At 38.7% G+C, this 24,686-nt stretch overlaps 2 protein-coding genes across 3 annotated transcripts in view; both read left to right on the forward strand.

Annotated features, from left to right (window-relative positions):
• Positions 1 to 6,322, forward strand: part of LOC122555509 (suppressor of tumorigenicity 14 protein homolog) — an 80,228-nt gene extending 73,906 nt beyond the window's left edge. The window contains exon 18 of the mRNA XM_043701534.1: positions 6,084 to 6,322. Coding sequence (XP_043557469.1) covers positions 6,084 to 6,242 — 159 coding nt within the window. The 3' untranslated portion in view covers positions 6,243 to 6,322. The remainder of the gene's footprint in view (positions 1 to 6,083) is intronic.
• Positions 6,323 to 11,677: 5,355 nt separating this feature from the next.
• Positions 11,678 to 24,686, forward strand: part of LOC122555251 (suppressor of tumorigenicity 14 protein homolog) — a 143,029-nt gene continuing 130,020 nt past the window's right edge. Inside the window, exons 1-2 of one of the 2 annotated variants that reach the window (XM_043701044.1) lie at positions 11,678 to 11,926; positions 19,893 to 20,142. In XM_043701044.1, coding sequence (XP_043556979.1) covers positions 11,855 to 11,926; positions 19,893 to 20,142 — 322 coding nt within the window. In that variant the 5' untranslated portion in view covers positions 11,678 to 11,854. The remainder of the gene's footprint in view (positions 11,927 to 19,892; positions 20,143 to 24,686) is intronic. The other variant, XM_043701043.1, reaches the window with a different exon arrangement.

A 24,686-nucleotide genomic window follows, 5' to 3' on the forward strand; every position in this document is an offset into this window, starting at 1 on the left:
AACCGGAAGCGGCAGATTCAAACCACTACAAATGCCGGAGGAAACATCACAGAAGCGCTTCACAGGAGGCTCCCAAGCACTGAGGATGTCACCTAGACAGGGGACGAAACGTCTGCAACACAAGTTCCCAGCTCGGCGAACAGAACCACAACAACGAGCACCCGAGCTACAAATCTTCTCACAAAGTTTGGAATATTTACCACATGATATTGTCCCTAGTGCGTAATGGAATATCATAAAACTAATCATTAACGTATGTACCTAGTCTGATATCTTTTGTATCTCAAATATAATACAAAAATAGTCCACTTAGTACGCCTTTCCAGTCCATCATGTTTTCGCCCCATGAATTGATCATTTCACACTTTAAAAAAGGTACAAAAGAAACAAGAATCATTTCAGTTGAAATCTGATACTGAAGATTGGTAACAGTTCGGTGTATTTACATAAAGTTATTTGATACTCGAGACAGACTGTTGGTGAGCTTTGAGCAGGTTTACAAATTATACTATTAATTGAAGAAAAAGTTTGAGAGTTGTGACTCTGTCACCAAAGTCTCTGCCCTGGTATGACCTTTATCCTAGCCACATCACATTCAAGGGATGTACAAATGAATGTTCATAGTCATTTGTCTCCAAATTTGTCTGGGCTACGAAAAGTCCATTTCTTTATGAAAACTGTTCACGATTTCTAAATAATTCTCGATAACCCCGGCTTCCTTTTCCAGTTCCTGCCTTCCATCATCCAGCTAGGTGAATATACCCTCACCAGGTTAAATCCCTATCTATCCAATCATAGCCAATCCTATCCAATAAGAGAGTCATCCACAATGGCTTTTTTTCCAGCTCCCACACAGCTACATCTGCAGTCCCTCAAGGATCCAACATTGGCCTCTTATTTTCATCCAGATCCTACCCATTTGTAACATCGTCCAACAACAACTCATTGTCACCTTCTCAGGAACAATCAGGAATGAGCAACAAATGTTAGATTTGCAATTGATGCTCACATCCTCGCCCAGTTATAGGAAGGATATTATTAAGCTGGCGAGGGTTCAGAAGAGCTTTAGCAGGATGTTGCCGGATATGGAAGCCTTGAATTATAAAGAAAGGCTGGATAGTCTGAGACTTTTTTCACTGGAACTTAGGAGGTTGAGAGGCGACCTGATAGAAGTTTATACGATAACAAGGGGTATAGATGGAGTTAATGGTAGTTGTCTTTTCCATAGAATGGGGGATTTCAAAACTAGGGGGTATATTTTTAAGGTGAGAGGAGAGAGAATTAAAAAGGACATTAGAGGCAAATGTTTTTCACAGAGGGTGGTTCATGTGAGGAATGAACTTCCTGAGCAAGTGGTGGATGTGAGTACCATTATAACATTTAAAAAGATATTTGGATAAGTATGTGAATAGAAAGGTTTGGAGGGATATGGTTCAGGAGCAGGCAGGTGGGACTAGTTTGTTTGGGATTATGTTTGGCATGGACTGGTTGGATCGAAGGGTCTGTTTCCTTGCTGTATGACACTATGAATGTCACAAAAAGTTGTATTTACATAATGCCTTCAATTCAATAAAATGTACTCCGATGCTTTATGGAAGTCTTAGAAAGCAAAATTTGACATTGCCTACCTCTGGTCTTATCAGGGAAAATCACATAAAACTTGATTATAAGGAGTGTCTTAAAAAAGGAATGATATGGAGGAGACAGTGATAGACTGGGGTGGACAGTATATACTCCAAATAAACCTGTTGGACTATAACCTGGTGTTGTGTGATTTTTAACTTCAAAATAGAAAAGAGAAATAGAAATGTGAAGGGCTTAGGAAGTCAATTCTAGTGGTTAACCAGCTGAAGGTATATCCGCCAATGTTTCTGAAATAAAATCATGTATGCTGCAAGAGGCTTTCATTAAGGTCCCGCATGTAAAATCAAAGCACATGAGATTGGGATAGTGTGCTGGCATAGATAGAGAACTAGTTGACAGAAAAGAGACAAACAAAATAAATGGGCATTTTTCCAAATGGCAGCCAATGAGTATTAGGATACTGCAGGGATGAGTGCTTGGATCCTAGCTATTTGCAATAGCTTAGTTATGAATAAAGATAGGATAGGCCCACAGGTTACGGTGCTAAACTGGAGCAGGGCCAATTTAGGGCCCATTAGGCATATGCTGTATATCTCTATGACTCTATCTAGCAGAGGTTGATTGGGTGAGTCTGTTTGAAGGAAAGGGCACTAGCAGATAGCAGTCTTTTAAAAGTGTGATATCAAGTGTCCAGGGACAGTATGTCCCTGTCAGGATGAATGGAAAAGCTAGCAGATTTAGGGATCCCTGGCTGATGAAGGATATTGAGGCTCTGGCTATGAAAAAAAAGACATACATTCAATTTAAGCTATTGGGCTCAAGTGAATCCATTGATGACTACAGTCACTGGGACTGGGGGCATTCTAGCGAAGTTTGCCGATGATATGAAGTTAGGTGGACAGGCAGGTAGTACTGAGGAAATGGGAAGGCTGCAGAAGGATCTAGACAGTTTGGGAGAGTGGTCCAGGAAGTGGCTGATGGAATTCAATGTGAGCAAATGCGAGATCTTGCACTTTGGAAGAAAGAATACAAGCATGGACTACTTTCTAAACGGTGAGAAAATTCATAAAGCCAAAGTACAAAGGGATCTGGGAGTGCTAGTCGAGGATTCTCTAAAGGTAAACATGCAGGTTGAGTTCGTGATTAATAAAGCGAATGCAATGTTGTCATTTATCTCAAGAGGGTTGGAATATAAAAGCACCGTTGTGCTACTGAGACTCTATAAAGCTCTGGTTAGGCCTCATTTGGAGTACTGTGTCCAGTTTTGGCCCCCACACCTCAGGAAGGACATACTGGCACTGGAGTGTGTCCAGCGGAGATTCACATGGATGATCCCTGGAATGGTAGGTCTAACATACGAGGAAGGGCTGAGGATCCTGGGATTGTATTCATTGGAGTTTAGAAGATTAAGGGGAGATCTAATAGAAACTTACAAGATAATACATGGCTTGGAGAGGGTGGACGCTAGGAAATTATTTCTGTTAGGCAAGGAGACTAGGACCCGTGGACACAGCCTTAGAATTAGAGGGGGTAAATTCAGAACAGAAATGTGGAGACATTTCTTCAGCCAGAGAGTGGTGGGCCTGTGGAATTCATTGCCGTGGAGTGCAGTGTAGGCCGGGACGCTAAATGTCTTCAAGGCAGAGATTGATAAATTCTTGATGTCACAAGGAATTAAGGGCTACGGGGAGAATGCGGATAAGTGGAGTTGAAATGCCCATCAGCCATGATTGAATGGCGGAGTGGACTCGATGGGCCGAATGGCCTTACTTTCACTCCTATGTCTTATGGTCTTATGGTCACTTATAAAACTGATCAAGAATAGATCTCCTTAAGGATCAGCCACAGGAGATGGGGGAGATTTTTAATGAATATTTCTCCTCAGTGTTTATTGAGGAGAGAATCATGGATGCTAAGGAAATCAGGGAAAAACGTGGGGATGTTTTGGACTGCATCCATGTTACTAGAGAGGAGGTGTTTGCAGCTTTAAAACGCATTGAAATGGATAATGCCCTGAGCCTGATCAAGTCCATCCTTGCACATTGTGGGAAGCTAGGCAAGAAATTTCAGCGGCCCTTGAAGAGAATTTTGCTTTATCTTTAGTCACTGGTGAAATTTCAGAAGACTGGAGTGTAGCTAATGTTGTTCCATTGTTTAAGAAAGGTAACAAAGACAAGCCAGGGAACTACAGGTCAGTGAGCCTGACATCAGTGGTAGGCAAGTTGTTGGAAAGGATACTGTGTGACAGGATAAATATGATGTTGTTCACTTTGGTAGCACAAACAGGAAGGTAGATTAATATCAGAATGAGGGTAGATTGGGAAAGTGGGGAGGTGCAATAAGACTTGGGTGTACTTGTACACCAGTTACTGAAAGTAAGCATGCAGGTGGCGAAGAAGGTATGTTGGTCTTCATTGCCAAAGGATTTCAGCACAGGAACAAGGATGTCTTGCTGCAATTGTACAAGGGCTTGGTGAGATCACACCTGCAATATTGTGTGCAATTTTGGATTCTTTGAAGAAGGATGTTTTACAAATGGTTGGAGTGCAATAAAGACTGATTTCTGGAATGATAGGAATTACCTTTGAAGGGAGACTGGATTGGTTTGGACTATGTTTACTGGAGTAAGCTATTTAGCACTCCAATGAGGAGAAATTTCTTCATCCATAGAATGAAATTCTCTACCAAGGAAAGCAATTGAGGCCAAAATGCTGAATGTTTTCAAGAAGGAGTTAGATATGGTTCTTAGGCCTAAAGGGACCAAAGGGTGTGGAGAGAAAGGGGGAAGAGGGGACTGAGTTAGATGAGCAGCCATGATTGTATTGAATATGGAGTAGCTTTGCAGGAAGAGCTAAACAGCATAGTCCTGCTCCTATTTTCTCTATAAATATTCCATAAGCTTTTGGTTGGAGAGGAGCACAGAGATAGAGATGATCAAGGCCATTGTAAAATTTGAAAACAAGGAAGAGAACTTTAAAAGTGAGTCTTCCTTACTGTGACCCAATGGATGATAAATGGAATTTGGCATAAGTAAGGAAACAGGCAGAATGCAAAATATTCAAAATTGCGATTGTCAACAAACAGAGAGTAGTGTGAGGTACGCAGTTCTTTATCAGATTGGAAGGGTGTATGCAGAGATGGCGATGCCAGTGCGTTTGTATTAGGGCCAAATCTCATTTTGGCATTGAAGGCAACGTTTCTTTGTAGATGACAGAAACTTGGAAATGTAATGAATCTGAGAAGGGTCATAACAAATCTCAGGGGGCAGAGACAGAATGGGCAGACATATTACAGATAAAATTTAATATAATGATCAAGTGTAGTTTTCAATTAAATAATGCAGTTGTAAAATGGCTGCATCAATGGGAGATGGGGTTCACATACATAATAGGTTTTAGGCTTTTTTTAAAACAAAAAAACCCTCGACAATCCTGGGCTATCTAAAGAGGAATACAGGGCTGACTCTTGCCAGAAATCAGCTAAGTGTCATATTTTGCAACTATCAAGAAGCATGTGTGTTTTCTTGTGTACCCAAGCACTATGGTGCCCTGCTTGTCCAATTCCTCCCGCTCAGCACAGATGGAAGTATTAGCCACTGCCCCACACCTCTTGGCTTTCCTGGTGCTAGGTCCATCATTAAAGCCGAGCCAAGTGTCCAGTCGAATGCAGGAAGTATGTAGCTGCCCTAATGGTTCATTTTATTTGCCTTGGATGTGTTGGAGATAGGGTACCTGGAACCCTGCTCTGCCGACAGGCATCTGGATGTTCTGCTGGATGGCAGGTGCACGAGGTCATTGGCCATGAGGTCTGTCCTGACACATTGGTGACTGTTGGGGATAAGATGAGCAAGCAATAAGCTGGAGTGGTCAGGTCACTGCTCTGACTTGCAAGTTGGGAATTTAGCTAGTCTACTTTTCATCCAGTGGGTAGAAGATTGCATATCAATCAAGTGAGATGATGTAATATTGAGAAGTTAATATTTGCAAATAGGCTTCTTACTGATCACTAGCAAGACTGTCATCTCTCCATTAAACATTTGGCTGGAAAGTGGGACTATTTGCTCTTATGGCAGGATCCACTCACTAATGCCCATGTCGTTCAGGGGCTGGGAAAATTCTCCTCATAAATTGTAAAAGTAAAGAATTATTCTGAGTTTTTAGAAAATCACTATGTAGGTTTCAGCTGGAGTCCTGTGCCAGTTTTGGGAATCACAGTTTTTGGAAAGATGTGAAAACTATGTAGAGGAAATTTACTGAAAACCTAGAATGCAAGTCTAAACACAGTTTAGTAGGCAACATCAAAAAATTGAAAATAAGTTAAACATAAAATTTTAGAAGATAAAGGAGTAATTGTGCAATGTGTTCTGGCAGTGAGGATTACCTGCCTGATTTCAGTACTCGGATGTACAAATCTTCCATTATTATGACCTGGCATATCATTTGACTTACTGTGAGAAATGCCTGTTCTTCAAAAATGGTTTTTTTTACTTTCTATTGAAGGGAGACTCTGGAGGTCCACTGGTTTGTCTGGGGAAAAGAAGGAAGTGGTTTCTCGCAGGAATAGTCAGCTGGGGAGAAGGATGTGCTCGACGTAATCGTCCTGGCGTTTATACTCGGGTTTCTAGATTTTCTGACTGGATCAAGCAACAAATCAATTAGATCGTCAGTCCGTTCTGTGAAGATGCTCACTATTTTTCTTAATTGGAGTATTTTAATATTTCAGTATTTTTACTCATAGCTCAAGGGGGAGCCTGAATGATGGAATGTAATAGGGCCATTGATGCAACATATTACCATTTTTGAGATTCAGTGGCCTGTAAAGACAATGGAAGAACAAATATCAGCCTTTGCAAAAAAAAACACTTGGTACAATGGTTAATATTGCATGACTGATCCTTGTCAAGAAGATAAATTCATACATGGACATGAGTAATGCTAATAATTGGCATTCTTACAAGAATAGTACCTTTGTTATTCATTTACTTAAGAGAAAATGTTCCTGTATAATAATTATGTATATTTTATAAAGATTTTCAAATCCAATATTTCAGATGTGTCTAAAAGAATAGATACATTATTTTAAAAAAGACAATGTGTAAAACCATCTACACTAGGTTTATGCATAAACTTTCCTGTTTAATAATTAGTTATCATAATGTCTTTATTGTGAATTTGGTAATCGTAACAAGTATCACATTTATTATTGTGAACCAGTATGTCATTGATATTGGATAAAATATTTCAGTCAAATCTTTATATAAAGGTTAAAATTACTTTCAGACCATTCAGCTATTTTGTTTGTTTTAACTTAAAAATGAACACAGTTTTAAACTAATCCTATTTTACATTTTTTTCTGTATCACAGGACCAATAACCCATTCAGTAGTTGGACAAAATTATGTTTTGGAGTTCAATTGTGGAAATGAAAACATGAAGGAGATGATGTCTCTCTCCTCCTTCAAAATGCTAACCTTTTTATCTTTGTTTACTAACTTCTTTCTTTATTTTTAGTGCCTCCCACCCTACCCGATTCTCCCATAAAATCAGTGAGTTTTGAGAAGATTTGTAGCTCAGGTTGAGGTTCTGGATGTGGGTTTGCTCACTGAGCTGGAAGGTTTATATTCAGACGTTTCATCATCATACTAGATAACATCATTAGTGAGCCTCTGGATGAAGCACTGGTGGTATGGCCCACTTTCTGTTTATACACACATAAATATAATATGGGCCATATCACCAGTGCTTCATCCAGAGGCTCACTGAAGATGTTGCCTAGTATGGTGACGAAATGTCCGAAAACGAACCTCCAAGCTCAGCGAGCAAACTTACATCTCCCATAAAATATTTCACCGTGTAAATGGTCACGTGTAAATACAAGTGGTGCTGTTGGCAAGACAATCTACTGGTACTAGAGCCTCTTTTGATTTACAGCTATTACACTGGTGCTGAGTCAACCAACATTTTAATGTAGATATGCAGTCTGGTTGTTATAATTTCAAGTTAAGCTCCACTACAGAGCACCAAATACAATGTATCTGACAATTATACAATTGTGGTGATAAAACCATAGGACCAAATAAACAGAAGTAGACATGCTTGTTCCATACTACGTTTATTTTATAAACATACATTGTCATTAATATTCTTATTTTTGGATTAATTCTAGTGGTATTTACACTTGAAAAGATATCACACATTTTGATAATGATTTGGAGGTGTCAGTGTTGGAGTGGGGTGTACAAAGTTAAAAATCACACAACACCAAATTATAGTCCAACGGGTTTATTTGGAAGCACTGGCTTTTGGAACGCTGCTCCTTCATCAGGTAGTTGTCACAAATCAATTCAACAAATCCCATATGACTGTGAAAACAAATTCATTGATCTTATGTTAGTAGCTGGAGTAAATATTTGAACTTCATTGACAGCAAGGAAGAGATAACAAGATCCAAATTATACCTAAGAGCACTCCTGAATTACTCCTTAGTTCTCAATGTTGTTGAATAAATCTTTCTCTTTCAAGGTTACTTTATGAGAAAATAGTTGCAAAATGTTTGATATCTAAATGTACCCAAATGTCACCTGATTGTTGCAATCTTTAAATTGCCAGAATTTCCTGAATTGTGTTTATGTTGGAATGTATACCATTTTTTACACTGGTCTTGCTTAGAGGATCTTAGGAAATTTGGGCATTGTGAAACTCAAGTATTGGTATAATATTGGCATAAATGAAGTACAACCAAGAGGGTAGTAGTTTGTTGAAAACTGTCTTTTGCAATGGTGTTGCACTCTCTGAATTTCTTATTGCTGCTGCTCTTCCTCTTCCATCATTTTGTAGAATACACCTAAAAGAATACATCTTAAGGAAAGCCATTCCATAACATGCACGTATGGGGATATAAGGATCCAAAGAAAAATCAGGTATAGTGGGACCTAACCAAGCAATTTGGTTAAGTCAAGTGCAAAGTAAAGTGAGCCTGATTTTACACATAATGAAGAAATTGCTAGCAAATTCCAAACATCCTAGCTGGGCTGATATCAGTGACTACAGGACAGTCAAATTCTAAACCAATTGAGATGAATCTATATAAGTGTGTTAGTTGCTTTAATCCAGTAAACGAGAGTAGCAATGAAAGTTTCATCAGATATGTCTTAGTTGTAGAAACGATTGAGGAAATGTACCTATAGCAACATTTAAGCATAAAAAAGTTTTAAGTTGATTGTGCAAATTTGCCAGAGAAAATTCATGCACCTACATCTTCGCTTCATCAAAACATTTCAGTAATTCCAGGCCAAAGGTTTGCAGCAAATCCACTTCCATTGCTCATTAGATACAAGTGACAATCTGTACATAACCTTTGTGAACTGTCTGTCATTTCTACTGCATCCATATGCAAAGGATTTTAGACTGAGTCCCTCTAATCAGCTTGATCCAACAGATCCAAAGCCAGCAAGCCTGAGCCTCGTAATTCTGGAATGATGCCATTTGGAGCTCCCTAAATGCAGAGTAGAGCTTTCTGAATGTGACCAATATTTATTTTGGGGTACTAACTTACCTTTCAGCCATCTTTCTGTTGATGTTCCTCTCAAACCTAGCCTGCTATTTGCTTTTCAAAGATACATACCCTAAAAAGGAACAGGAGTTTTGTTAGCAACTTATGGAGAAAATGTGAAATGGATGTGCTATAATATATTAAAGTGTTGTATACATATTCTACTCAGTTGAAAAGGCACATTAGATTTAGTGGAAATACCTATGTGTTTTTCTCAATAAAATAATACTTTATTTATTTCCAATATCTTTGTAGTTTTAAATATATTTCCAGTGTTAACCCTTTCCCTCTCCAGTTCATAGAAACACAGTTTATGTTGAGTAGATCCTTGAGGATACTGATTGCTTAACTTTGAGTGCATTTGTCCTTCATGTAAATGTGACATGTATTTCCACTCTAAGTATGCATTTCAAATAAATGTAAGTTGTGTGACTTTAATGTAATTTAAAGCAAGTTCGCAAAACATGATGCAACACTCTGACATTTGTTGATTTCTTCCCTTTTTGATGTGTGCTATCTATAGGAGGGCAACATGTCTGCATAACTATATTGCGCAATGTAATAAAAATAGAGTTTATAACTAATGTTTTATTTATCCATTGTTAAAATGTTACAAAATTAAAATAATTAATACTATTTAACTTTCAAGGTTTTTTGATTCAAGATCCATTCCTTTAGATTGGAAAATCTATTCTACTACTTTAGAAAGGTGAGCGAAGGAAACCAGGGAATTATTGATCAGTTAGTCTGACATGTTTTGCAAATTTGTAACATCTATATTTGAGGATACAGTGATTAAATATCTTTTAAATTTTAAGTTGATCAGAGAGAACCATTATAAATTTGTAAACTGTAGATGTACCTAATAAATTTGTTTGAAATTTTTGAATAGGTGACTAAATTAGTGAACAGGGAAAAGACTTTCAGAAGGCATTTGATATTGTCCCTCATAAGAGCTTTTGTCAGTTGAAATTCAAGCTTATGGAATTGAAGGAAAGTGATTGACCTGGTTAGGAAATTGGCTAAGGGACTAATGGATAATGGGCAACCCTGCTTTTGACTCCTTACTGTCTTCCTCCTGCTCACCACTCTGCTCCTTTGCTGTCGACCATGAGTAAAGGATTCCTGGTGAGTAAGTGGAAAGAGTGAATGGTAAGGAGCAGGTTAACTAGAGAGATAGTGGGAAGGGCAACCAAGGATTCATATTGGGACTGTGAACAAAGCAGAGGATGAAGCAGCAAATAAAGAGGCGAAGATGTGAATGGGGGTGGTGAGCCTGGCAGTAAAGTGGATGATAAGTAAGCATTCATGTTCATAATACTGTGTGTACACATCTATGGACAGAGTGGGATGCTGACTTGCAGATGCATAATAATGACATCATCAGCAATAACCTCCTGTACAATGTGATAGTAGGCAGTGCTAAAATTACAATTCCCCTTCAAGTTGTTTTTAGTTTCCAGAATAAGACATAAACAATGAGTTTGCCATGATATGACAAGTTTATTTTTTTCATAAATTTGCAATCTAATTTGCTTATAACCTAGGAGTTGGAGATTTTTGTTACTGACTTAAGATTTCATTGGTGTTCCATGTTTCAAAGAGTTGGGAACTTTGGTGAAAAAGTCTAATTAAAAGGGCATTGATCACTTTAGTGAGCTCTGTTGAACTGTAAACAGCTACACCCTAGGAAAGATGTAATCATTTGAATTTGGCAGCTTTATTTTCAGAAATATCCATTCCCCACTGCATCTTCAATTAATAAGATATACAGGAGTCCGTATTGGTTTACTAGAATTCAAGGTGGATCTGTGTTAGGGTTGAATGTCTAATTCCCCAGTAGCATCTGTGTGCGCGTGCCATCATTTTGGGGCTCAGCAATAATTTGGCTTAATTTCTAATTGTGGCTTATCTAGGATTGGGAAGTTGGAAATAGTGTGTGCTGGGGAGAAGCAAAGTAATCGCTTTTGGGCCAGCATCATAAAATCTCTTTAAGGATACCACTGTACTCAGCACTGTCATGGGGTTTGACCTCATAATTTTCCAACTGGCACTATGTAGGTACCTAAGGAATGAACAACCAGAACACAGAATGGAGCACCAGGCCCCTCCAGCTCAGGCCACACGGAGGAAAGACTGGCTTTGCAGTTGCGTTTGGTTAGTCTGGGAAAGCCGGAATTGGTACAATCCTTTGGGCTGTGGTTCAGAATGGAAAATGGCACGTCTGAACCAAATCAAACTAGAATTAAAGCGGGTGGAAAGGAAAGTCGAGCCAAGACTTGGAGGAGTGGGATTCGCCCTGGATTTCCTCAGGCTTCTTCCTTGCAGACTTGAGTCCCAATCGGCTTCAGCACATCCACAAGGTATCTTAACAATAAAGCTTCGTCGACGCTTTGATTTTGCTGAAGACTGGCAGGCAGAGCTTGTTCACTCGCGGCTGTGTGGGCATGGGCGGTGCGCCAACTCCTACCCACCGGCAGCAACCCAACCGTAACCAAAAACCTCACATCCAAACAAGCGGAGGATTCCTCCCCTTTCCCTCCCTCAGGATGTGTTTCTGGTAACCCGACCCGCTCCCAACTGCAAGGAGGAGGAGAAAGAATTAAAAAGAGATCGTTTCTACAGTCACACTCGGCGGTGATTCGCAAAGAAATGTAACAGAACAAAGTGAAGCGATTTGTTTTTGTTTTTTTTTGCATTTAGAAAGATTGGGTGGAAAATGAGAGCAGAAACTGCTGAGCGTATTACTTGTCCCAATCAAACCTTGCCTCCTGCTGGCTGCAACAACCAGGTGGGTGAAAGGAATTTCACGAGGAGAAAAAATGTTTCTTCTGCTTGTGGAAACATTCGAGGTATTTTTTTTCTAGAGATAAACCGAAGTCAAATGGGCACGTACGGTGACTGACCAATATGTCTTTTCAAAGTTAAATTATTCATTAACTAAGGCCATGTAGCTTTGACATATAGTTGTGCATAATAATTTTGGGATCACAGTTAAATGTTTTGGGTATTTCGATTACGGGTCACGCTGAGTTGAGCTGTGCTGCCTGATGTCAAATGCTCACTTTTCAAAGCACCTCTGAGAGCTGCTGTTCATCTCATCTTTCTCGGCCTTTTCATTCTCACATCGTTTACTTTTCAATCCAATCTGCATTTCGGACAAAATCCACCAATTGAATTGGCTCAATACCAGTAGCAGCTTTAGTAAGTTAGCTAAAGGCCTCTATGTTCTATTCTTAAGAATATCTTGAGAATTTATACTGAGAAATTAAATAAAACTTTCCATATAGAGTTGGAAGAACCACTTGTGTTGATTGGTGTTAACCTGGACCTAACCAAAAGGGACTACAAAGTGATATAAAAATTGTTCTTTCATGAGAAATTGTTCTTTGAAGTGTTTTCCTTCTACACTGTTTCTTTGATCAAACACAGCCACGTTGCCAATTAAATAGTTTATGTGGTATTCTACTTCAGTTTCAGCAAATCTTTAGTGAAATCAATTCTAATGCTACCCTGCGGGCTAAGCATACTATCTGATAATAATCAATAGCAGATCAGAAATTATCAAATTACTCCTTGTTTGATCATAGAATTGTAGTTGGAATAGAAGGCTCCAGTGTTGTTGAAGAGGGATTGGAAAAGTGTATCAATCTCGAAAACGTGTGTAGATGTAGGAAGAAGACATCCCAGTGATGCTCCAGTGATGGATTTGCCTCCCAATAATCACTGCCTTTGCTGATAAATGAAGATAACTTGGGTAATATATTGAGGAGTTGATATTTCTTGAGGAATTCTGTCTGCAGGAGATGAGAGAAAACAATGGGGAACATCGACTATTGATTCAAAGATCTTAGTTTGCGCAGCAAAGAAAAGGGGAAAAATACATCTATAAGGAGTTCTTGTTCGATGTTTACTCTTCAAATTATCACAATCCTCTCATCCTTCAGCAATTAAACACTTATTTTATGAGAAAAACTAGGAATATCACCAGTAGCAAAAGCATGTGAAATCAGCAAATTTTAGTAGCCACAAACAAACAAGAAGATGAGTTAATAAAATATGTTAAATGATAAGAGCTACAAAATTGGAGGGAATTTAGAGTGCATAGTGAGGTGCCAGATAGGGGACAACCAGCCCTTTCACATAGGTAGATGCGCAAGGAAAATGTGATAGCTGATGTCATGTATAATACTAAAATAAGGTTAGCAGCGCAAGGTTTTGAAGAAAACCTGGGGACCAAAGTTTAAGAATAGAGTCACTAATGACAAGAAAAGCAATTTTTATTCTTTTTCTGGCTTTGTTAGCAACAAACGCTTGGGAATGTAAATCGATTGATATTAAAGCTGCATTTCCGCCAGGAAATCAGATGAAGAAGTGTTTCTTAGACTTTCAAAAGAAGCACTAAACACAGTAGGGACACTCTGGTGGTTAAATAAATATGTGCATGGCCTAAATGATACATCTGGTGATTGGTAATTTTCAGTAAGACCTGCCTTATTAAAAATGAGTTGCCTTCAGTTAAAAACAGATCCAGTTATGTTTTATTTATTGGTATCATAAGGGATAGTTTTTAGGCATCTTTTTGATGCACATAGATGATTTATCTTGTGGGGTGGGGGCTGTGAATTTGAAAATATTGTTACAAGTGGACTTAAAAGAAGAATTCGAAATTGGATGTCATGTTTTTGGGCCTTTTATATACACTGAGTTGGACATCAGGCAGGAAGTCAATGGCACTTTGTATCAGCAATCATATTTGGAAAATATTAGCTCCATTCAACAAAGTAGGGCCTGACAAAAAGTTACAGTAGTTTTCAAAACTGAAATGGAGGAATTGTGATGTTTGATTGAACAGCTGAATTGGCCTGGCACCCAAACAAGACCAGGTATCTGTTTTGATAAATTAGAATAAAAGAAAAAGATGTGGATACTGTAAATTTAAAATAAACACAGAGAATTCTGGAGAAATCCAACAGGTCTGGCAGCATTTGTGGAGAGACAAACAGAGTTAATGTTTTGCTTCCAACATTATTGACAAAGTTAAATACAACAATGACAAATCATACATTGCAAGGTAATATTCAAGTGAATAAAACATTGAAAAAAATAAAATGGAGCATTGTACTTTGAAGTTTACATCGTTGGGAAAATCCAAGAACATAAATCTTGTTTTTAGTGTTGCTTCTTATGCAAGTCTATGCAAAAATGTGTGATGGATTCTCAAGTGCTGGAAGGAATATAATTTTTCTTGTAAGAAAGTGAGCAAAATGTTGCCTTTAGTTTGGGAAGCCGGCAATATAAAGTACCTTAGCAGCAGATACTCTTGCCTTTGGTGAAGCAATGGGTATGACATTTTTCCTCGCCAAAAGATTGGAAGAAATTCTACAAAAAAGATTTAGCACCAGTAACCATTGAGTATTGCATATATAATAATTTTCTGTGTGATTTAAAACAAATGCTAGAGAATAGAGAAACCACCGAATTGAATTGAGTGGATAGCAGCAGTCAGCTACCTGATTATTTTACAAAGAAAGGTGTGACTTCTTAGCAACTTATGGACAGGAAAAAGTACACTTGGAATTTTAATGTGCATGAAAGAAATGGAACTATGGTGTTGTTATTATGTTATGCTTAGTTTTTTCACTTTTATGTATGTTTATAAAAGAAACAGGAAATCTGTTATCATCTAATATAGTCTGAAGAAATGTCTGTAGCTTAATGGAGTAAGAGAACAAGTGATGGTGTGAATTTGAATAAACACGAGGAACTCGTAATTAATGGGATGAGTTTTAAGGAGTGCAGTTAACGGAAGTAAAGCTGTCATCAGAAGTGTGGACTTGGATGCTGTTTAAATAGAGTTATCTTTTGTACAACAACAAAGAAACTTCAATGCATTTTGAACTGTCCAAAAGATAATAGTAGACTTCAAAAGGACTTGGACTGGATGGAAATGTGGCAGATGGAATTGAATGCAGAGAACAGTGTTGCCTTTTTGGAGGAAGAAGGAGGCAACTTAGTACAAATAATTTAATTACATAAGGTATATGTATATGTATCATTGGAGAATGTAGGGCAGGTGAAGAAAGTAGTTAATCAGGCATATAGGATTGTGGGCTTTGCAACAGGAATATTGAGTGCAAAAACGAAGAAGTTATTGTGTATCTTTATGAAACGCTGATTTAGTCTTGCTTGAAATATTGTGTCTAGTTTTGAGCCATTCATTTTAAGAATCTTTTGAAGGCATTAGACAGGGTTCAGAAAAAAATCAAATGAATAGCTACAAGATGGAGACTTACGTAACATGTTTAGATTGGAGAAACTGGGTCTATTGATTTAGAGCTGAGGAAGTTGAGAAGAAGTTTGGTAAAGATGTAAAAAAATCATCAGAGCCTGGATGGAATAGAGAGAGGGAGGAACAGTTCCAATTGGTGGAAGGGTCGGGAACTGGATAATTCTGATTTAAGGTGTATGGCATAAGAACCCGAAGTGACAAAGAAAAACCTTTTTACAGGCAAAGAGATTTGAATCTGGAATATAGTGCCTGAGAATGTGTTGAAGACAAATTCAATGATGATTTCCAAAACACAATTGGATAATTATTTGAAAAGAAAAACAAGAATTACTGGGCTGTGGGGCATGGGTAGAGGGGTGGGACCAGAAGTGTTGCTCTTGCAGACACAATAGCTGCTCCTGCACTGTAACCCTGGTGTGCACAATTGGAATGTTTTAAACCCTTTCAATGTGGAAAAAAAAGTTTGAAAAAGTGCTCAAATGACCATTTGAAGGAATGCAGTCAGTGGAGAAAAAAATAACTCCAAACTGGGAGACAAAGAGGCAACGAAGTGAATCATGGAAAGGATTGGAGTTGCAGCAGTGCAATACAGAAGGTGATAAGAAGTAGTTTTCCAACAATTGAATAAAGTGTTTGCCAAAAGAGTCGCAGCATAGAAAACCTGTAATCAATCAAAATGTCATAAGTAAGTGACACTACAAATGATGGGGAAAAGTGATTGGAGTTCGAGAGCTTTATCATAGCCAGTGAATGTTATTAACATGATACTTCTAATACTTTACAAAACAATTTAATCCAATTAAGTATTGACATAAAACCAATACTGAAAAATGGTAGAATTAATGGTAATGTGGACAAAAAAAGTATGATTTTGAATAATATTTAGATAGACATATTACACGTGTTGAATTTTATGTTTCCTTTATTTCTTTAAAGCTTTGTATGTATTGCATCATAAGTTATGACTTATAAAATTATGAGTTTATATCTTCAGCAGGAGAGAACAATTGAAGCTACTTTGAAGTAAAAAGTTCAGCTTATGTGACCAAAGTCATAATTTTGCTGCAAAAGCATCCAACTTAACAATAGAATTCTTGGTATCAAGTTTCACATTTGTACAGGACTATTTCTTTTCATAGACTCACTGGGCCTCCAAGGATGGAATTGACCTGTACACCTTAAAAGGGAAAGTAGGACAGAGAGATGTAGGGATGGATTCCCAAGCTTGCGACCTGGTCAACTCCAGCAATGGCCACCACTGGTGAAGTAGTTATAACTGGAATGCACAAGAAGCCAAAATTGGGAGTGCTGATTTCTGGGGGTGGGTGGAAGTTGAGGATAGTATAGATATAGGAATGGGTAAGGTCTTGGATTTGGAAACAAAGATGAGAATTTTTAATCAAGATATTCCTTGATTGGGAGCCAGCATAGGTTAACAAGCATAGGGTTAAAAGGAGAACAGGACTTGCAGTGAGTGAAAACATGAACAGCAGTGTTTTGGATAACTATATGTTTATAGAGGGTACAACAAGGAGTGCATTAAAATAGCCAAGTAGAGGTTACAATTGCATGGAAGAGTGTTTCAGCAGTAGATGAGCTAAGGCGGGATGAAATGAAGCAACTTATTGGAGGTGGATATGAGTGATCTTAATGATAGCATGGATATGAGGTCAGATGTTCATCTCAGGATTAAACATGACCATTAATAGAAAATTTCGAGGCCTCTCTGAACACAGGATTAGTCCTGGGTATGGATGATTGTAAATGTGGCTGTATTGTTTAAGAAATGAGTATAAAATAACCCAAGAAACTACAAATCTTTCAGCTTGAGATCATTAACGGGAAAACTGATAGAGGCCATAATGCGGGATAAGGTAAATATACACTTATATACACAAGAGAGAAATAAGTTAATACTAAACAGTCAATATGATTTTGTTCAGGGCAGGTCATGTCTGACAAATTTAGTGAGTTCTTTGAGGTGATACAGACAGTGGATAAATGTAGTGCTGTGGATGTTGTCTATTTGAACTTTCAGAAAGCATTTGCTATGGTTTCACATGGCAGGTTGGTAAGCAAATTGGAAATGTTTGGCATTGATGGGTCATTGACAGCAAGAACTAGAGTTGGCTAAAACATAGAAAGTGGAGGGTAGATAGAGATGGATATTTCTCACACTGGAGATGAATTGATATTGGTGTTCCCCAGGGATTGGTACTAGAAACCTTGCTTTTTTTGATTTATGTAAAGAATTTGGAGAGGAGTGTTGCGGGCAAAATCTCTAAATTTGCAGGTGATACTAAAGTAGGGAGAGTAGTGAATTGTGAGAATGATGCTGAGCGACTTCACAGGGACATTTACAAGTTGGCCAAATGGGTGGAAACCTGGCAGACGAATCTCAATGCATCTTGGTAGAAGCATAGAGAGATAATACAGACTCGATGGTACATCTTGAGAAGAGTACAGGAATGGAGGACCTTGTGCAAAATTCTCTGAATGTTGCTAGGCAGGTTAAAACAGTTGTTAAGAAGGCTTATAGGTTCCCCGGGTTTCTAAATAGAGGCATAGAGTATAAAAGTGTGGAACTGATGGTACGCCTCTACAAATCATTGCTCAGACCATGTTTGGGGTATTGTGTTTAGTTCTGGTCACCTTATTTAAGGAATGATTAGATTAGATTAGATTAGATTACTTACAGTGTGGAAACAGGCCCTTCGGCCCAACAAGTCCACACCGACCCGCCGAAGCGTAACCCCCCCAGACCCATTCTCCTACATTTACCGCTTCACCTAACACTACGGGCAGTTTAGCATGGCCATTAAGGAGATTTATTAGAATGATACCAGGAATGAGGAAAGATGAAAGAATTTGAGTTTATTTTCCTTGGAGCAGGGAAGATTAAACGGTGACCTTACTGAGGTGTTCAAAATTATGAACAATTTTGACAGTGTAAAGAAGGATAATCTCTTTCCACTAGTTGCTATGTCAGTAACTAGGGGTCACAATTTTAAAATTGTCAGCAAGAGAGCTAAGAGTGAGATAAGGAAAAATGTCTTTACTCAGTTGTTAGCATTTGAGAATGTGCTGTCATGGAGAGTGGTGGAGATGGATTCCAGTGGAGGTTTCACAAGACCACTGGACCTATATTTGAAAGTGATGAATTTAAAGGGCTGGAGAATGGGACTAGCTGGGTGGATTTTTCAGGAAATGGTACAGACTCAATAGGTTGAATGACCTCCTGTATTATAAAATTCTATGATTCTATGAAAGACATTTTATAAAAGATTTGAGTCATTGGATGTGGACGTCATTGGCAAGGCCAGCATTTATTATCCAGAGGCCAGACTATGAGCAGACTAACTTTATCTCAGACTGTTGCCAAGGAGAGATATGGAATTGGCAGCTAGGCAACTGAAATAGACGTTTCTCTTATTTATTTTATTTAAGAAACTGGGCAATCTATGAGCCTGTAGCCCACACTTCTGCACCATTTTGCTTCTAAACATTTGCTCAGATTCCTAATTTTCTACCATTCCCTACCTGCTTGAAGTTCTGATCCTCTCCATCAAAATAATACAGAGAAAAAATGAAACCTTTCAGACAAAACATGAGTGCAGCCTCTACAACTGTTGCATTGGGAACAGTGCTTTGACTTAACACAGACTCCCTGTGGGCCAAATAGTCTTTTCCTGTTCAATTTGGGCCTGTGGAGGTTGCAATCAATAATTCAGTAACCTTCCTCCATTTAGCTTCAACCACTTGTTTTAGAGAGATCTTGTTCTCAGTCTCCAATGATCTGTCACATCTCTGTTTCAGAAAAACAGCTATGAATACATTTTTGGAACCTAGGGTCCCTTTCTAATTCCCTGCTTACTCTTACTTCTCCCTTCACTGAGACTGCTGGACCTCTAGCCATTATAGCTCCCACGCTGAAGAAATAGTTGTCAGTCTTTAATTAGTTGAACTATTTTGTTCAATATAGAATTCTCTATTCCTAACAATAGAATCCCATTGACAAAAGCCACATTATTTATTTCTAAGCAACTCTATATAAATAATTATGGTCTTTGAAATAAAATCCAACGGTTAGCTGTGTGTATCATATAGATTAATGGAATGTTTGATATACTACTAATTCACAGCATAAGAAAATTCAACCCAGTAGATATAACTAAGTTTTTTGATCCTTTTTAAGGATATTAGGAATATAATTTGAACATCTAAACATTTTACAGCAATTTAAGTAACCTTTATATATCCGTTTGATATTAATATGTCAGTATCTAATCTATGGACTATGCCATTTCAGCCATTAAGTCAAAGTTTCATGACATTTGTCTTCAATAAAAATAAACAATAGGATTATGCCCTTTCCAAAGTTTGAGTAAAACAAAATTATCTTTGGATAACCTTCAGAAGGTTAGCTATAATAGTTGAATAATATATGTTGTACAATCATTTTCAGGTATGTCTTGCTGTTCTAACCACACCAGACAGTACACCAAGCCAACACTTATCTGCACAGTACCCACAATTCTGCCATGAGGTTTTGAATCCAAAAATTCCAGAACATTCAACACAGCTTTACACTCAACCAGAAACTGGCCTTCTGAACAAATCTAAGAAGAGATGCGATCCAACAAGAACTGTTTTGGTCATACTTTTGCTGTTGGTCATATTTGGAGGAGCTGCAGCCGTTTTGTGGTATTTTGTCTGTAAGTAAAGTTCTAAATTCAAGCAATGTCATTTGAATCACAGGAGTACTTTATAGCTTAATAAACATTTTACGAAATCTAGAAAGATGCTCGACCATTGGACGGCATAGTGGTTCAGTGGTTAGCACTGCTGCCTCGCTGAACCAGGGACCTGGGTTCAATTCCACCCTTGGGCAACTGGCTGACTGGAGTGTGCATATATCTTCCTATGTCTGCATGGGTTTTCTCCCACAGTCCAAAGATATGCACGCTAGGTGGATTGCCCATAATGTCCAACGATGTGCAGGCTAGGATTAGCTGTGTGAAATGCAGGGTTGCAGGGATAAGATAACGGGATGGGTCTGGGTGAGATACTCTTCTGAGAGTTGGTGTGGACTGAATGGCCTGCTCCTACACTGTAGGGATTCTACGATTTCCCAAGTAAAAACTCCAACTTTGTACATCCAAAGGGTCAAGCTACACACTAGACGTCTGTCAATATAATGCCTATGTCTGTTTTTGGATCAGTGGTGCTGGAAGAGCACAGCAATTCAGGCAGCATCTGAGGACAGGCAAAATCGACGTTTCGGGCAAAAGCTCTTCATCAGGAATAAAGGCAGAGAGCCTGAAGCGTGGAGAGATAAGCAGTGTTTGTCCACTAGCATGGTTTCATTTGGAGTTAAGCTTCTAATCTTTTGTAGTTGGAGGAGAATGAAAATAAGGAAGATTTGCATTTATAAGGCACTTATCATGAGCACCAGACATCTCAAAGCATTTTACAGCCAATGAAATGTTCTTTTGATGTATGGTCTGTGATGTAATGGAGGCAATGTAGCAATTAATTTGTGTTCTACAAACTTCCACAAGTAACAAAGTAGCAATGACCAGCTAATCTGATTTTACTGATGTATATTGAGGGATAAATATTGGATAGCATACGAGGAATAATTCCCTTGATCTTCAATATAGTCGCATGGAATTTGTTGCACCCATGGGAGCAGGCAGAATGGGCTTCAGTTTAACATATTTTTCTGAAAGACAATGAATGCTCACATAGTGGAGAACACACCATTATTGTTATGCTGAAACTGTGGAGTGGAACTTTTCCTCTGAATTCTACTACCAACGGAGCTCCAGGTAACAGATGTATTTGCAGACATAAAGGATGATGCTTTTCAGTATTAAAAATCAAATGTTGTATTTGTACGTTGTTTTCACATGGGGTACATGGGACCAGGGATCCAGGAAGCCAGGTTTCCAACAGTTTTATCATTTTTGTGATTTTCTGAAATTTCATCCACCAGAGAGGACAAACACATGAAACAGGAAAACATTGATGAAACAGAAATATCTTAAGGCCCATTTTCTGTATAATCAGCCCTTCCTTTCTTAATCCACCCCTTTCTCCTCCTTTGCTGATTTTTAAACTGCTCCTACTCCTCATGGCTGCTTTTTTTTCTGGCTAATTATTATGCTTCTTCCTTGGATCTAATGCCATCTCAAATTTCCCTTGTAAGCGTGGCTTGACCATTTTACTGCACCAGTCAGGAATGAAGAATTCTTAAAGTTCACTCATGTCACCATTGAAAGTTTGCCATTGCCTTACCACCATCATCCCTTTAAGTAATGTGCCCTAAGCTATCAGAGCCAACTTTTGCCTCATCCCTTCATAGTTTCCTTTATTTAGATTCAGAATCCTAATCTCAGAATCAACAATGTCACTCTCCATCTTGATTCTATAATTTTATGGTCACTCATCCCTAAGGAGCCATGCACAACCAGATTGTCGATTATTCCTTTCTCGTTTCACAATGCCAGTCTAGGATATGGCTCCTCAACATATTTGTCCAGAAAAACATCTCATATACCCTCCAGGAATTGATTTATCGAATCTATATGAAGATTAAAGTCACCCATAATTACAGATGTCCCTTTATTGCATGCATCTCTAATTTCCTTTTTAATGTCATTCCAACATCACCCTTACAGTTTATGGGTGCATAAACAACTTGCACTAATGTTATTTTCCCTTTGGTATTTCTCAGCTCTACCCATGCATATTCCACATCATTGGAGATTATATCCTTCCTCACTATTGTGGTTATTTTCTCTTTGACCAGCATTGCAACTCCACTGCCTTTTCTTTCTTTGTCTGCCATTCCTGAATTCTGAATAACCCTTATGTTCAGTTCTCATCCCTGTTTAACCTGCAGTTGTCTCTTCATAATCCTGACTATATCATATCTGCTTACATCTGTTTGTGCAATTAATTAATATACTTTATTGCAAATACTTTACGCAGTTAGGCAGAATGCTTAAAGCATGTCTTTTTAACATAACTTGTTCCATTCCCATTAGTTTATATTGTGACCCTGTTTGATCCAAGTCATGTCCATCACTTTTCTTCTTTCCCTTCTGTCTTTGGATCTTGTCCTTTATTCACCTTCCTCAGACACCTTGCATATGTTTTCATCCCCCTGCCTTTTTACTTTAAAGCCTCTCCAACCACTTTGGCAAATAGTTCCGGTCCTGTCAAGGTGTAACCTGTCCAGTACTAGTCCCACTTTCCCAAGAACTTGGTGGTATAATGGACTATGAAGAAGATTGTCTAAAAGTACAATGGGAGCTTGATCAACCAGGCTAGTGGAACAAGGAGTGGCAGATGGAGTTTAATTCTGATCAATGTGAAGAGTTGCATTTTAGTAAGACAAACCAGAGCATGGCTCACACAGTTAATAGTAGGGCCCCGGGGAGTGTTGCTGAACAAAGACACCTAGGGTTGCAGGTACATAGTTCCTTGAATTTGCCATCACAGGTGGACAGGGTGGTGAAGAAGGCATTTGGCATGCTTGCCTTCATTGGTCAGTGCATTGAGTACAACAGTTGGGATTTCATGTTACAGCTCTATAAGGCATTGGTAAGTACATATTTGGAGTACAGTGTACAATTCTGGTCTCCCTGCTATAGGAAAAATACTATTAAACTGGAAAGGGTGCAAAAAAGGTTTACAAGGATGTTACTGAGACTGGAAGGTTTGAGTTATAAGGAGGGGCTGGATAGACTGGGACTTTTTTCCCTGGAGTGTAGGAGGCTGAGCACTGACCTTATAGAGACATATAAATTCACAGCAGGCGTAGAAAAGGTGACTAGCTAAGGCTTTTTTCCCAGTCCAAAACTGGAGGGGATAGGTTTAAAGTGAGAGGTGAAAGACTTAGAAGGGACCTGAGGTGCAACTTTTTCACAAATAGTGTGGTGCATATATGAAATGAGCTGCCAGAGCAAGTGTTAGAGGTGAGGACAATTATAACATTTAAAAGATATTTAGACAGGTACACAGATAGGAAAGGTTTAGAGGGATATGGGCCAAACGCATGGTGGGTATGGACAAGTTGGGCTGAAGGGTCTATTTCCGTGCTGTATACTCTATGACTAATTGGTCCAAAAGCCCCAAGAATCTGAAACTCTTCCCCTCACACTATCTCTTCAGCCACATGTTCAGTTGATGTATCCTGCTATTTCTACTCTGACTAGCACGTGGCACTGATAATAATCCTACAATCACTACCTTTTATGAAGTAACTTTCCAAATTACTTCCTAACTCCCGACATTATGCTTTTGGACATCATCCTTTATTTACCTATGTCATCTGTACTAATATGTACCACAACCACTGGCTTTCACTGTGCCCCTCCAGAATGCAGAACTGGCTTAGTCATAGGAGACAGATGGCAGATGGAGTTTAATCCAAAGAAATATGAGGTAGTGCATTTTGGAAGGACAAGTACAGGTGGAAATTATACAGTGAATGGCAGAACCCTTAGGAACATTGATATGCAGAGAGATCTGGGTGTACAGGTCCATACAGATCACTGAAGGTGGCAGCACAGGTATTTAAGGTAGTAAAAAAGGCCTATGGGATGCTTACATTCATTGAAAGGGGCATTGCGTGTAAGGATAGAGAAGTTATGCTGCAGCTTTATAGAACCTTAGTCTACACTTGAAATATTACATAAAATTCTGATCACAACACTACCAGAAGGATGTGGATGCTTTGGAAAGAGTTCAGAAAAGGTTTACCAAGATGTTGGCTGGTATGGGGGATGTTGGCTATGAAGATTGGATTGATTGGGTTTGTTTTCACTGAAATGCAAGAGGTTGAGGGGCGACCTGATAGAAGTTTATAAGATTGTGAATGGCATGGATGTTGTGAAAAGAATGAGGCTTTTTCCAAGGGTGGAGGGACCAATTACTGGGGGTCACAGGTTCAAGGTGCAAGGGGGAAAGTTTAAAAGAGATGTGCAAGGCACGTTTTTCACACAAAGGGTGGTGAGTGCCTAGAGCGTGCTGCCAGAGGAGATGATGGAAGCATTCAAGAAGCACCTGGACGAGTACATAAGTAGGAAAGGAATGGAGGGATACGGATCCTGTATGTGAAGACGGTTTTAGCATGGAAAGGCAAAATGTGTCGATGTAGGTTTGGCAGGCCGAAGGACCATTCCTGTGCTGTATTGTTCTTTGTTTTTTGTTAATGTCTTTGATATTCTTGACCTTAGCACCAGGGAGG

Source organism: Chiloscyllium plagiosum, chromosome 12 (assembly GCF_004010195.1).
Source record: "Chiloscyllium plagiosum isolate BGI_BamShark_2017 chromosome 12, ASM401019v2, whole genome shotgun sequence".
NCBI classification, from domain to species: Eukaryota; Metazoa; Chordata; class Chondrichthyes; order Orectolobiformes; family Hemiscylliidae; genus Chiloscyllium; species Chiloscyllium plagiosum.